Source organism: Bombus affinis, chromosome 11 (assembly GCF_024516045.1).
Source record: "Bombus affinis isolate iyBomAffi1 chromosome 11, iyBomAffi1.2, whole genome shotgun sequence".
NCBI lineage: Eukaryota > Metazoa > Arthropoda > Insecta > Hymenoptera > Apidae > Bombus > Bombus affinis.
In genome coordinates, this window is record NC_066354.1 from 12,110,736 (window position 1) to 12,126,715 (window position 15,980).

At 34.9% G+C, this 15,980-nt stretch overlaps 1 protein-coding gene and 2 long non-coding RNA genes across 9 annotated transcripts; 2 read left to right on the top strand and 1 right to left on the bottom strand.

Moving 5' to 3' along the window:
• Positions 1-60: 60 nt before the first annotated feature.
• LOC126922131 (tight junction protein ZO-1) lies at positions 61-15,537 on the bottom strand. 7 transcript variants are annotated; one of them, XM_050734410.1, is made up of 18 exons: positions 15,231-15,537; positions 14,460-14,668; positions 8,135-8,304; positions 7,675-7,877; positions 7,053-7,484; positions 6,742-6,802; positions 6,488-6,638; positions 6,246-6,397; positions 5,834-6,128; positions 5,562-5,733; positions 5,261-5,486; positions 4,955-5,129; positions 2,633-2,842; positions 2,091-2,435; positions 1,738-1,973; positions 972-1,161; positions 478-890; positions 61-359 (listed from the first exon to the last, which is right to left on the bottom strand). In XM_050734410.1, exons 2-18 carry the CDS (start codon positions 14,610-14,612, stop codon positions 356-358), a joined length of 3,588 nt encoding a protein of 1,195 aa, XP_050590367.1. In that variant the 5' UTR covers positions 14,613-14,668; positions 15,231-15,537; the 3' UTR covers positions 61-355. The 7 variants fall into 7 exon arrangements, with proteins under 7 accessions (XP_050590367.1, XP_050590365.1, XP_050590364.1 ...); XM_050734408.1 differs by lacking the exons at positions 14,460-14,668; positions 15,231-15,537 and adding exons at positions 8,946-10,620; positions 11,839-12,589; XM_050734407.1 differs by lacking the exons at positions 14,460-14,668; positions 15,231-15,537 and adding exons at positions 8,946-10,620; positions 11,796-12,589.
• Positions 7,394-7,928, top strand: LOC126922177 (uncharacterized). Its single transcript, XR_007712666.1, has 2 exons — positions 7,394-7,535; positions 7,744-7,928. It is a non-coding gene; the product is annotated as an uncharacterized LOC126922177 (long non-coding RNA).
• Positions 12,991-14,458, top strand: LOC126922178 (uncharacterized). The gene is made up of 2 exons (XR_007712667.1): positions 12,991-13,612; positions 13,899-14,458. It is a non-coding gene; the product is annotated as an uncharacterized LOC126922178 (long non-coding RNA).
• Positions 15,538-15,980: the final 443 nt, after the last annotated feature.

A 15,980-nucleotide genomic window follows, 5' to 3' on the forward strand; every position in this document is an offset into this window, starting at 1 on the left:
GTTTCGTTAGTACAATTTTTAATTTAACGGTTTAATTTAACGGTTGTTTTTTGCAAGGACTTTATTATATGTTTTTTCTTTCTTTTTTTTTTCTTTCTTTTTTTTTTTTTTTTTTTTTTTTTTTATTAAAATCGTATATACAAAGTGAAAGTGAAGAAAGGACGAGATAGATTCAATTTCCTAGTTATTTATTAATCCTTCCTGTGAGATCTTCTTTCTCATTATGTATATTCGTTGCCATTTATAGGTTTATCACGACGTCCAAATGTTCTCTATCATTAATGTCATGTTAGCAAGACTAATAATTCTAATCTTTTCTTTTTCATTAAAGAAAAATTATAAATCTTCGCACTTGTTAACTGTAATAACAAAAAGATTTTCTGTATTAGTTTCTTTTTCTTTTTAAATGACTGACAGTTTGAACGCTGCAATATACGAAAGAAGATATAAATGAAACGTAACAAATTTAAGTTTTACCTCGCGTTGTAATGGTGTACAGGTTTGCGATAAAGTTCAAAAGCGCTTCCTCTCTGTTCCCTGCTTCCAGCGAGATCTAGTCCACTCGGTTCTCGATTATGTCCTGGACTCGTTGGGAAACTTTGTCCAGGTGCATTGTGTCCATTGTTGACGACGTACCCGTTGTGATTAACACTGTTTCTATTATGCGAAAGACCGAGGCTTAACTGACTGGCACTATTACTATGACTATGAGTCGACATTGGCGGGCTACAATGCGCATGCGTATGACTCAAACTGTGATTGTGCGCAGGCGTAGATAAGTGACTTAAATTGTGGTGCGAATTTCCGAGATTCGAATCATGTCGATTTGGTGGTGGTATGTTGTAATAATACTGTCCACTATTTCGTTGGACATTATTGATACCTTCTACCTAAAGTCAAAGTTTCTTATTTTAATGTTTTTTCTTATCTTTATATACGAGAACAGCCTCTCGTAAAAATACATCACTTACATGAGAAGTAGCAATGGAATAACTCTTCGAATGTTGATGAGTATTATTTACTTCATTTCCATTGTTTTCTGTTTGAGTCAAACTCGTTTGTGGTGGCCTATAGTTTTTTGGTTTCGGCGGGGGTATTGGCTTGTAGGATCCTCCAGGTTTATTTTGCGGTAACGTTATCGACTTGTAATCAGTCGTGCGGCTACAATATACGAAGCAAAATATTCTAGCGTACAGGAGTGTGATAGGTACTGGATAAATAATAACAAAGATCATGAAGAACAAAAATAAGATATCCAAGGCGAGAAATATTAAATCTATGAAATAAAAGCTAGGAATCCGATATAAAATAAATAAATAAATAAATAGTCTTAATAATAGCAGACTTAATAACAGCGTAATGCATTTCCAAAATTCGAAAATTCCAAAATGAAATTTCTTTAAGAATAATTATACGATCCTTTGTATAGTAAATAATGATTAAAATTCTACGAATGCCCGTGTATCTAACTATCTATATCTATGAAATATAGGATAATAAAAGGTGCAATGAAATGAATTCAGACTAGCGTATCTCGACTAGAAATATAGATTCTACAGACTCTCCTCAATGGTCGAGGTTTTCGCGCCATCGTTCTAGAATACAAAGACGAACAGTAAACAAATATAGCTTAAGAATTCATTCATTAAGAAGCATTTTCACATATGAGCTTTTCTCTGTAGAATTACGAACTACGCGTTTAATTAAATCCTGACCCCACCTATAATAAAAACATACCTGTATTTGGCATAATCGGTTCGTGGTTGGGAATCATGATTTGGAATTGGTTGCGCGGTTGATCTAGTGAATCTGTAAGGATCGTGTGGTCTTGCCGGTCCACCGCTGCTTTTTAAGTCGTCTGGAACATTAGGACCCAATCGACCGGTTGATGTACTTAAACCCGGTACCCCATAACTGGTATTTCCATTTGTATTATTATAGGAATCATAAGAAGACATGCTATCGTAGCTTCCCTATGAACAACGTAGTAAGACATTAAAATCAGCACGATAATTTTTATTAAATTATCGTTTAATGATAACCCAATATGGCTGTCTGTTAATAATATAATGACATTAAGCCAGCCTTACCGCTTTTGGTTGGGCTCTTTCAAGCGATGATGTGGCATTAGCTTTATGAGGCGTTGCATTTATATAATTTGCAACGTCCAATACCGAGTCTGCCTTATTTAGCAACCGTTCTTGCGCAGACCTCCCGATAGTGTTTCTTTGCTGTTGACTACTCGGCTTTGCATTACGATCCACTCTTGGAGGTAAATCAGGAGGACTATGATGAGAAGAAGATCGTGGCTCGAACGAACCACCTAAATATTCCGGTGATCCTGATTGATTGCTAACTTGCCCTGATAATGAAAATCCATATTTTCCATCTCCCATTCCCCCTTGTGATCTTCTTTTTGGTTGTTCGAAGGATTGCTAGAGAAAGAAATAGATAGAGATTGCTTCAGATTTTATTTATAACGATTAAAATATCTAGCATTATATCTATAGTATAAATAATTATAAATTCATTAATTCATAAAGAATTTATACTCGATTCAGGATTATTCAATATTTTCAATATTTTATAAAAGTAATCATTATTCGCCGATTGATATAATTGAATTGTTCACCTGGTAAGTGGTCGAATATGGAGGAGGTGCAGCAATGTCGTCTTGTGTAGCGATGCTCGGATCAGAGCTGCTTTTCAATCTAGACGGTGCGCCCAAAGCACCCGGCAAAGCTGGTGCCGGACTAAGTTCCAAGTCACTCTCCGGAGAGGAAGCATAGGAGAGGCGAGAAGTCATCGGGAATAGGAAGTCATCCGAGAGTGCTTCTTCCGGCTATCATCGCAGGACACAGAGGACAACACGTTACAGAGGTTTATGCTCTATTCAACCCTTTCAGACCTTTACACTTATAAAGCGTATCATAAAGCATCGTTGTCATAATACATCATCGTTGAACAAAGAATTGTTCAGTTCGTTAAAAAATAATCAGACGTTCCAATGAAATTAACTATAAACTGTAAACAAAGTTGAGATAAAAATATCGTATTGCCGCAATGATGTCTGAAAGGGTTAAAATACAAACGGAAAACAAATACTTGCCATTCGGTTAAGCTTAATTTCTGAAATTCAGTTAAGGTAATACTTTGAAGATTACAGAGCAAATTAGAATTAAATCGATTTATGCGTAAATATGAAATAGAAAATGTTTCTAATTAAAAAGTATTTTTATATTTCAATCATTTTTTAGTTTGTCCCGAGGACAATGAAATGTTCGATAATTACTCCTCAGCTTAGAAGGACTCGCATGACAAAGTCGAGACAAAATATACCATAAAACGTTCTGTTAGTTTTGCAAGATGCAGGATGAATGGTGAAAAAAAATTCCTATAAAACGGTTTTAATTATATATTTCAATATATTATACGTGTGTGTGTGTGTGTATTATATATATTTATTTATTTATTCGACAATATACTCTTAATTCTTGCCCTAAATTGCATTTCTAATCATACAACTTGAAATTTGCAGAGAATCCTTCCGATTATTTTTTGATAAAAAGTTTTTTTCTTTTTAAATACAATTAGCATTAGCCTGTCAGCACTTTAAGTTTGTACATACTCATTTTTTTATTAGAAAAACAAAATTATTTCAGTACTGTTCGTATAGTTTCTTTCAAAAGGTGGTACATCGCATTTCAGTATAACATGTATATTTAATTTCGTCAATAATAAAGTAAGGAGTTTTTACGGTTACATTACGTTATATCATTCAACGAAATTATGAACGAAATTTGTTCATTCGTAGTAACGTCGCGATTTAGATACATGTTTTTAGTAAGTAAAGTAGACCGACTAGCTTCCAAATACATGGTTACAAAAGTTTCAACAATATACTGTGAGATTATTTCATTTGAACTTGCAATGATTTCCGTTAAAGCTATGAACATTCAGCCATGCAAATTAAATCGAACATAAGATATAAGGTGCCTCGAATATCTTAAAATATTATAACAACGTCAACGTCATCTTTAATATAGAACTATATTAAGAAATCTTTCATGGATTATGATAATAAATTCGATTTGATTGAACGATATATTTAAATATATTTTAATCGTAAAGCTAAATTGCACTTAATGCGCAAAACTAAATTTTTTATTTAGAAATTTGAAAAAAGTTCAAGATTTTTGTCAATACGTAAAATAAAATACTTCAAATGTTCAAGAGAATAGTAACATAGACGATAACATAGACGATTGTTTCGAAGGCGATAATCAAGACACCTAACTAGGAAAAGCGGGATTTAAATATAGCCGAAAAATTGCTCACGGACAACATCAGAAGTTAAAGACGGATAAGAAGGTAATGAAAATAACTTGTCCGTGTGATATGTGTCATTTTCGTTTACGTCGTGATATATGGTTTCCTTCGAAATCGGCGGGGGTACAGGAGGAGGAGGAGGTAATTCGCGAGGGTTAGCGGACGAATAACATGGCTCCCACGTCATGTGTCGACCATACGACGGCTATAATAAATTATTATAAAATAACTTCACCAACGGGATTCCATTCACTGTCATCGGTAGGGATTTCGTGATTCGTACGAGACGTTGAAATTTAATTATCCCTATTTTAATTTTATGCAAATAAGGATCTTATTCCGATCATTCGTTCTGATCGATGTAAAAATTAGATTACAAATTAAAATAAGTAATTTGAGAGAAAATCGCTTTAATCGGTCTTGATTATTTCAATTAGTTGTTTAAAATCAGGCCGTGCTATTTGTTGTATCGAGCAAAAAAGAAGAAAGAAAAAAAGAGAAGAAGAAAAAAAGAGAAGAAGAAAAAAAGAGAAGAAGAAAAAAAGAAAAAAAAGAAAAGAAGAGAAAAGAAGAGAAAAGAAAAAAAAGAAGAAAGAAACGTTAGGAAACGTAAAAACGTTCTTACCTTAGTTTGACTCATCCAAAGTAGTCCTTGTTGTTGTCGGTCGATCAGTTCTCGTAATTTTCGATACCAAGCTTCCGGTGTGGTTAATGTAATCACCGCGCTGAATATATGGCCCCAAATTTTATCTAATTTTTGACATTGCTCCAGAAGCTTTTTACTACTTTTATGCGCCGATCTGAAATCAAAATTCGAGATTGTCTAATTATGTGTGTGAAAAACACGCACACACGCACACACACATACATATATATATTACGAAATACCAAAAAACAACATGAATATATTTGTTGTTCTATAGATAGTTACTTAGGAATTCCGGCACGCATCTCCTTGATAATTTGTTTCGTTTCAGCTTTCAGAAAAATGACTATAGGATAGAATTGCGCGTAATTCAATCGATCCACTGCGTTTGGAGTGATGTCCAATAAAGCATGCTTTCCTCGATCCATTACTTCTCTGATAGCACTAAGTCGAATGATACCCGACGACTTTGTATTCTTTCCAATGTTATCATCCAACTGATTTTCCATTTCTACGAACGAACAACCAACGTTTAGAGTATTATTCGATTAATTTTAACGCGAATTAAAATACCGTTGCTACTCACGCGGAGACGTGAATTTATCAGGAAAATCTTTCAACAACTTTTCTCTAGCTAGGTCTGCGACAGGACCGAATAATACCACAGGTCTCACAAATCCTGGGTGCCTTAAGATTACTCTTTCGTACGCTGGGAATTTGCTAACACTGTCTGAAAATACTACATCGTCCCAATGATCCTGAAAATGATAAACAATTAGAAAAAATATATATGACAACCGATTACACGAATAAACTATGCCAGGAGTTTTATTAAGTAGATAAGAAAAATAAACATACTCTGCCAAGAGATTTAGAACGTCTATGACTGCTTCGTCTTCTCCTAAAGAAACTACCTCTGCTTTCACTGGCACTCATTTCCTTCTTGGTTGCATTGAATTGCGCCGTTGCTAGTTCTTCGGCTCGTGCTTTATTTGGAATTATTCCTTTTTGTACTTCCTGATTATTCCTACCAATACGAAACACCTGCCACGAACCGACAACGCCGTTGTGCAGCGTGTCTACAACGTGAAACACATCTCCGCTACGAAAGCTCATTTCACCTTTTTGCGGTTGTTCGTAATGGAAATGAGTTCTGCAATATGATACGATATGATACGAGGTTTCTCTTCAAATATACACGTTTAAATGTACATCGATCGAAATTGTGTATCAGTTCTTTAAAATTCTATTTAAATTTGAATCAGCATACTTTATGTGAAAAGAATCGCCCTTTCCAGATGCCACTACTTGATCGTATTCCTGTCGTCGGTGTTGAACGATCAAGTCAATTTGTTCTTGGAGGCTAAGTAAGAAAAGGACAGCCTCCTCTCTTGTTACTCCTTTCATGTCCATATCGTTTATCTATGATAACATATATCAGAGTTGTACATGCTTTCGTACGCGATATCAATTTTGTTCGTTTTAAAAGGAGATCGGTAAAATGCATTTTACTTTTAAAATTTTATCTCCAGGTTGTAAACCCTGAAGAGATGCCGGGCTTCCAGCTTGAACGGCTGTCACGAAAACGCCAGTTTCGTTTCCACCGCTTAATCTAACGCCCACCGATCCCTCTTTTTGGAAAGTAATAAATCGAGGATCGGGCCTAAAAATTAATCGATATTAATTATTATTGTTAATAGATCTAACAAATCTTTATGCGATAATAGTTGATGGCAATGGTAATAAAAGATAAATCTTACACATACATCGGAAGCTTATTCCTAGATAAATCTTCATCGTACAATTGTCTCCTTGTGCTATAATAATCTAAAAGAGAATATAGACGTTCCGCTTTCAATCGATTCGACGTTTCAATTTTTAATTATTATATCGTAATATATTTGATTCGCGTACAAGTATAACGCATTTAAGCATGCAAGTATTAGGAAATAAAGAAAATACGTTTTACCATTCTTTCTTTAAAACTTTCTAACAAAACTTTCTAACGAGATTCTAACAAGACGTTGTTCGTATTTTTGAAAATCATAAACAGAGTACCGAAGCACCGAAATGATACCTTCTGGTCTAGGAGGCGGTGGCCTGGGAGGATCTACCGTAGGTGTTGCGGGAAGATCCAATTGACTGAGAGATACATCCATCAATGGCCCTCTTGCACGACCTCTAGGAACAAGATTGCTCTTGTCCTCTATCGGTTGCCTCGTTGGAGGTGGAACGTACAAGTTCTGGCTACTGTAACTCGTCGTCCCAGAAAGATATTCACCGGTTTCGCTCTTTGCCTGTTGTTGAACGTGACAGCAGGAGTTGTCTCGGGTTACCACGATCGACAATCTATCTTTGCATTGATCCATCAATTTCTTAGCTTCCTTTAAGCTCATGTTATCCGTAGCCACGCTGCCGATTCGTGTTAAAACGTCTCCCGGTTTTACCCCAGTGTTATCTCGAGTTACTTCTTTCACGTAAAGACGACACCCAAGAACAATTCCGAAATCTGTAGAAAAGTATATTTAGATCGATCGACGAACGAAAGTTTATAAAATAGGTAATTGAATTTAATTCTTAAATTCCAAATGTCGATTATAATATTTTAGAATTTAATATTTAAAATTTCAATTTAGTCACCAGTGTCTTTGGATCGATGTTATTTTTATTATGGATAAAAAAAAGTGTGTTTTATCTACCATCTTTTTTATTATTTCTCGTTAAAGTCAACCGATGACTCTGAAGAGTGGAATTTCCTATACTTCCAGAAGTATTCGACGAAGCTCTACGCTTAACAACTAAAAGAACCGTCGATCCGGAATCCCTGAGAACACGAATTGCTGCTCCATAATCGGCGCCCTCTAACGATATTCCATTGGCGGATATTATGCGATCATTTACTCTAGAAAATAATTTCGCGTGTTGGCATTACAATAAATATTTGTAATTTCTATACTGTTCATTGCTGTCTGGTAAAAGTCAAACAATTTTGAATCACGATCTTGTATAAATATCGATATATCAACTACTTTACATGTTAGAGCGTTAGAATAAAATAAGAAACGGCGATTATATCGTTGATAAAATTAATAAATATATTCGTTATACACACAAGCACACACGTGCACGCACACGAAAAATCTCGATAAATGGTCTTACTGCAATTTTCCTTCGGCCGGTCCAGCTTTCAAGACATCAGAAATCGCGATAGCAGGATCGCCATTAGTGAAATGGGGATTATCCCGACCACCAGAAACAGCAATACCGAATCCGTAACCCGGAACTCTGGTAACGGTAACATGATGAACCTCCCATCCCCTGTCGCCGTTCTGAAAAATTTTCGTATAAAAATAAGTTAGAAAAAACTCGGTGTATTTTAATCTACAACGAGAAACTCGTCATCGTGCTTTTATATCTTATTCGTTTTACGATAACGAATTGTACATTGTTTCGAGAATACCATAGGCATATGGAAGAGTCTTTCCCTTTTTTCTTTTCTTTCCTCCCGCCCCACCCTATAAAATTTCAATGAATTTAGTTCCTCGTGAACAGATAGCGAGAAATCGAAAAAGAAAGAAAAAAAAAAAAAAAGAAAGAAACAAACGGAGTAAGTACGTAATTGGATGAAAATTCTAGGGGTTCGCGTTAACAAGATTCTTCTTCTACTTAACACACATTTAACTCGAAGCAAATCCAGGATCACGTTTTATTTCGAATTCATAACACGATTCGGTGTAACAAAACCCAGATTTTACATAAATTGTAATGTTGTCAATTTAATTTTGCAACAAAATTTTGTTTTACGACGTTTGTATAAAAATCCTTGAAATCCTTAAAATTCGTCGAATTTTAGTAATGATAATTATAATGACAAGAAATATTTTCAAATTTTTTATTTATCTCTCTAAAACAAAGACAACGATATTTTTGAAACACTTTCATCTATTCGTGCATGATTGTTAATTCGCACCTGTGCATCGGTTCCAACGGAAGTATTGTGAAGAATACCGTGTGTCGTGGAAGACGAATTTGGGGGGTTAGCCGAATTTCCGACACCCACGTTGCTATCGTTTCTATCCATTCTCGTGCCCTGAGAAACTTCGTCTTGAAAATTCGATGTCTTTCCGTTTAACACCTCCGAACAACCATCTTGACTACACGCGCATTCTTTCCTATCCATATACTCTTTCTTTAAGCTAAAGCTGCATCATCGTTCTACAAAACTTTGATCAAAAATGTTTACGTGCCTAGACTCGACTCAATTTCGACACTTTTTATCATCGTTTTTTACTTAATTCCGTTATCCGTGCAACAATGGAAATCAATACGCATGTTGCATTTAGTAAATAAATTCTTTCAGCCGAGAAAATTGCACTTAAAAATGTTCATTTTGGAAAATTTTCTCTCACGATATTCTTTCCCTTTTTTCTTCTTCTTTTTTTTTTCAACTTTTTCTTCTTTTTTGCAAATTTTCTCCTTAAAGATTCGATTAAACTTTTCTAATTGCTTCGCGTATAATTTGTTTCTTCGTAAATTTTGCCTTATGGAAAAATTCCTCCCACAGATTTCGGAACAACAACTAAATTTTCCTAAAAACTTATTTTTAGATTCTGTCTGTATAGAAATCTATTTTCCTTTGATCTTAAATCTCTTAATTTTTTCCCTTCTATCGATTTGAACTTTATTTTTAAAAAGTTGGTCATAAATTAATTAGCGTTTCTAGTTAGCTACACAAATGACGGGGGTATGCGTCTTCTCGGAGGAATTTTCCGACGCATAGGCGTCCCAACTGTCCCAAGCAGTGGCGTGAAAACAGCCAATCCCACGTGCATCCCAGATATATCCAACGTGGCTTTTTGCGTTTTTTCTTTTCTTTTTTTCTTTCCCTTTTATCCTACGAGAGATACTCTCTCTCTCTCTCTCTCTCTCTGTTCTATTGTACGAGTATTCTGCGATATTCTACGCTCTATACCGTAGGATCGCACGACCTCGTTTCCAATAAAAGAGTTTCCCCAATTGCGTTGCGTACCGTGCACGATGAGCGCAACACGCGGACAATTCAAAGCAACGCGTACTTATGGAATTCCATTTTCCTTTCGGGCGATCAGACCTTCACTTTCCTCGTCGTTCTAATTCCATATTTTACACACCAACGTTTCTTCGTTGATCTTGAACGTTTCGTCTCGGCTAACCGAATTCGATCTCAACAGCTAATCGCCTTTTCTCTTTTCTTTCTTTTTTGTTTCATACGTCCGAAACTGATATACGTTTCTATCATTTCAGAATATTCTTCATATTCGAAGCTTGTTTTATAGCGTTCGAAGATTTTGCTATTTGGTTTCGGTGTTAACGATTAAATTTTTTCTCTCCGCATAAATTAATTACGTTTCCTTTTTGGTTTTGGTTTTACTGAAAATTTTGTCGTTCGGAAGAGGTTAGAATCGCAAGATTTCCTTCGTGATATTTCTTGATATTTTCATTGGAAACGCGTATTCCGTTCTCTCTTCGGCAATTTCATCGGCGATCTTTCATAAAAATCACGCAAAGGGACTTTTAATCTATTTACTTAGCTTTTTCGCACGTTTGCTGACTGCACTGCAAGTCTATATCTTTCACCAGTGTCCATTATCTTCCATCACACAACGCTGTAAATTTATAAAATTCATATATAAGACAAGGGAACACGCGTATTTCGCATATTAGAAATTTTAGAAAAAGAATTTGTTATGTTACGTGAATTTTCATTCCTCTCGTTTCTCTCAATTTTTGTTCTCGCCGAAAAAAGAGAATAAAACTTTCCCTAAATCGTACAGTATAGGATGACTCGATTAATTTTACCTATATTCTTAAATTATTCTAGATTTACTACTTTTAGTTTCAATTTATAAACAATACACGCTAAACTTTTAATCAAAGATATATTTTATCGTAAATTATCGTATTTTTTCATGGAAATATCAAATTACTTAGAGATTCGTAAAAAGCTAAAATATCAAGGTTGTGTCGAACACCACTTGTTGCTCGGAAAAACGAGGAACGAGATTGGAGGATTCCATATCGAGGGAGTTCCGGTGCTTCCACTACTTCCATAGTTCCAACTTCCATTTTCCAAACTCGATTTACAAAGGAGAAGTTCAAACTGCTATAAACGTACAGACTCTTGGCAAACGAGAACCTTTGAGGGAAAAGGTGTCTTGCTGCGTTCGAAAAATCAGTACCACGTTGTCAGCGGAGAACGAATTCCAATCATCCGAGTCACCCTCGGCCAATGAAAAGAACGACTCTATGAGAACAAATTTTCAGAAAGCAAGGAAGCACCGCAACTTCCGCATCGTTCACTCCACCAGTAATATTTCATTAGAGATTCGCTCGACGAGATTTCTCAAACCGCTATAAACATTCATCCACTCTTTAATTAACATTTAATTACTACAAGCTACCATTCGATTGATTATCCATCTATATTAGAGAATCGAAGAAACGCGAAAGATTCGTTTCACAGCGTTGTAGAAAAATTAGTAGAATAATTGTTTTAAATTCCTTAGTAATTATCGAATAAAGTAAATAAGAAACAAGAAACGAGTTGCATTAAAAAAATGAACCTTAGGTTTTATAATTGATATTCTTATTTCGCTACAAAAGCTTCGTGCTACAGAAACCTCGTGAAATAATCTACGATATATTTATAGAGAATACAACGAAATACGTATATTCGTAAATAATATAGGAAAAACGAAACTGAGAAACTCTATCTGTTTTTGCGTCAGACCATAAGATAAGAATCTTTCGAAATGATTTTTGGGACAGAAATGAAACAAACCGTAACATTCGGTGTGAGAAAGATCCGAAATAAAACATCTCACAATTCTAGCCAGACGAATCGCTGTCCGCCGAAAAACGGAAGCTTGGAAATCCCACGGTGTGTTTTAGGCCAGAAAATCCAAGATCCACCTATCGGTACTTGAAATTGCGGCGGCACAATTTTTCTTACATATCCAGCGATGTTTCACGCATAGAATGTACACTTAAAAGCTTCACCAGCAACACTTGCACGATCACTGAGTTCACTTCAGACCACTCGAAACGGAGACGAAAGTCGGTATATACACGAGCAAAAGTTGTAGCAGCTTAGGGCGGCTGTACGCATATCGGGAAGTCGAGAAATTCTTGAGCCGAAGATCGGCTCGTATAGTTTGGAGCGTGGCTTGGCTAAAGCAGGCGGCAGGTCGACGCAAATCGGATGAGAAACGGGCTTGGCGGCTGCGGGGAAGAGTACGAAGCCTGCTTGAGTGAACGTGTCGCGGACAGTGGGAAATGGTAGGGGCACCACGGACCTACGCTAGAGGACCCGGGGAATAGTAGGGAGCGCACAGCATGCGCGTGCCTGCGCACCGGTTTTCGGCTTCGCTAGTGATGGGCCCGATCTCGTGGCATCAACATGTATTCGCTATTTGGATTTATCGTTTTAATAGTAAACATAGATCATGGATTTTTACATAAATTCGTATCTTTTTCAAATATAATTTAAAATGTAGGACCTCGGTAGAAAATTGTTTCACCTACCTGACCATTATAGAAAGCATATTGTACTTTGGATACTCTATGTGCTTTTTCATTTTAGTGTATTTCTAAGAAAGACAGGTGTATCTGTAAAAAAAAAAAAGAAAGAAAAAAGAAAAAAAAAAAAAGAAATATGAAGTTTCGTTCCCACCTTAACCTTGATTGAAATTCTTCAGACTAAAAATGTTTATGTACAAACGATACATAATGTTTTAATATCTTGTATTATACACGATCTTTTAATAGCGAACTGTTAACAAACGCCAAAGTTATTACTAGAAACATCGTAAAGTAAGCGTTCATACATGTATCTTGATTATTGATTATTTCACCTTTTGTTCGAATGGTATCGTTATGTTTGTAGAAAGTTGTAATGAAAGACATCAACATAGTATGATATTTACCTGTTAAGTGGTAGCGAATATACGTGCATAATACTCATACGTACACATAATATATATACACTGCAGAGCCAAAATACGTGTATCAAGTTTAAGGATTCAGTTTAAACATTTATGTCCACATTCTATATCTCCGCGTATCATATGTTATTGCGTTACACACAATTACTTAACCTAACCTAAGGTATTAATGTTTATACCAGTTCAATGAATTAGAAGAAAAATGATCTTAGTTATTTGTCGATTTTAAGATATCAAAGGCTGAGACACTGTGCAGAACAAGAAAAGATTTAAAAAGTTAATTGAATTAAAATATGAGATACCGTCACATTCTAGCTGTTTTTATAGTTTAGTTTAGTTTCCATCGATGCGATATAACATAACTTATTTATTAGCTTGTAACATCTTAGACGATAGTAATTTAGATTATTTTCACAATGTCTTCGATTATTTCGAAATTGTTCACTTTGTTTGTTACGAATAAATATAATAACAATTAGCTTAACAAACATGGTAGCGATACAACTGATTTATACTTGGTTTGGAACACCCGTTACGTGAAAGTCACATCTGGACTTGAAGCACGTGCGCGTATACGACGATGAAGGCACGTATTATAAGCAGACCAGTACGAGATGCTGAAAGTAGCCAAATTGGCGTATCAACAAAACAAGCAGTATGTAAACACATCTAACTCTGTTCCCTTTTTAATCGATCCTTTAGTCCCTCCATCGATTATTCTTTTTAGCGTCATTGATTATATTATCCGATATTACGATATCAAATCAAGAACATGTTTAATTCGTTCGTTCTCAATTCAATTAAAAAGTATATAAATTATTATATTCAAGGGCACTACACGTCAAGTGTATGCTTTATGATTGGTCGATGGTCGGTAACTATTGTACCACGAAAAATAGGTATCTCTACGATTTAACCTGTATCGCGTTTATTTTGTGCAGCGTAAAATCTAATTCTACTACCTGCGAATCTAGAAGAAAGCTAGAACGGGGGACACAAAAGAGCGATACCTGAGCCAGAAAGACAAATTCCAGCTGCTTGTGAGGTGTGTCATATTCCAGCTAAACTGGCGCTTTTCCTTGCGTATGTCCTTAGCGATGGCTTTAAGCCTCAAGTCGATTGGGATAATATTTTTGTAATGGCAATCTCGCTTCTAATTACTGTTGTAATCAGAAAATATTATAAATAATATTTATAAATATTGATAATATTGATATAAATTAAATTAATGATAATATTACGTTGTATTATATTAATATTATATTATAGTATTAATATTATCAATAATTGATATACGTTTAATACTAACATATTTCTTATATTTTTAACATTTTTTTATGGTACCCCCATGGTAAATAGTCTATAGTCAAGTTAATTTCAAAATTAAATTATACAAAGATTATTAAAATAATGAAATTATACAAGATCTAGCTACTGTCAGATAATACTTTGTGTTATGTTAGATGATAACAGTTACATGAATAAAAATGCACTTTGCTTACCTTACGTCTTCTTCTGTCCCTTCCATGTTGATTTCCAGCTAAAAGAAAATTATCTCGAGGTACGTAGTTTCTTCTTCTTTGTGTACTTTTTTTTAAATCATGCCGTTTCTTCTTTTTCTTCCCATGGTGAAACAATTTACCGAATATCCTCATCTCAATCAATAGTCGATATTGACGTTTTCTTACTATCTACCGATCTCCGTCGGTAACTAAAGAAATTAAGAAATAAAAGAATAAAACATGCATTTACACAACTAACTTAACTTAATAATATTCTTGTTATTTATAAACATAGAAATTATAATTCCGACAACGTTTAATATTTACTAAACCGATCTGTACACAATGTCTTATTTGAAACAGTATATACTAAAGGATACAAAGATAACGTTATTTGAGTAAATATTCCATTTAAAATAACAATATTCGATAATCCTTTAATAGAAATTCAACACTGACGTCAATTATAATAATAGAACTTTATCTTCGTGTCTGAAATCTTTTTAGAGCTATTTAAAATAACTTTGCCGCGTTATGAATTTGCAACCAACTATTACTATCGCTATTTGCATGCATTAACGTCGATTAGTATAATTCCAGACGTTGAATGTAAATTTGTAGACATTATACATCGATGAGATGCTATAATTTTCAGGCAAATTACGTAAGAATTCGGTATTTTGAGTAACAAAATTTAATAAATTTAACAAGGGATATACTCTTCTTGTGTTTCGTAAGTCACTTTAGTCGCTTTTCACTATTAGAACACACCATTCGAGAGGACAGAAGAGAATCGATCACAAACGATTACCGTGCTTCGAGAAAAACTCGACGAAACTAACTTTTAACGATCAAGCCGGAACAATGTTCGGTTAGAGGAACGGTGAACACTAATTTGCGGAAGAACAATGAAAAGTGAGCGTAGGGACGATTCGAAATGTGGGCGGTTTCATAACCTGGCTTATCGTAGCGGGTGTTGCTGATACCAGATGAGTCGTTGGAATTCTTTCGACGAACGATCGATCTATCGACCATACGAAGCCCCAAATTCACGCGCTGCTTTCGTATTCTCAAAATTATGACGCGTTTTGTCCTGTATTCGTTAAATGAGAAAACACACGCACAAAATTAAAATAAATAGACAAATCGAATAATGGTGTTAGTTTGCGAAAAAGTCTAAAAACTAAATTAACAAGTAGAACCGGTGGATTTATAATATTATTAAAAAAAAAAAAAAAAAAAAAAAAACAGAAAAGAAAGAAAGAGTTGAAATTAACATGGTCTACTTTTAATTATTATATCGACTCTATTGAACTTTTGCCGTTAAGTCTGAGAGAATATATCTTGAAGAATAAAACAGCGTGAGTATGTATACGTTTAGATTGCGCGTAGACTGCAGTAACAGCTGCGTAGGATAGTTTTTGTAAGATGATGCTGCAATCGGAAGATTACCTTTCGTTTTCAACGGGAAGACCGCTAGGAATGCTATAATTCCATGGACCTTGAAACTATTTACGAATA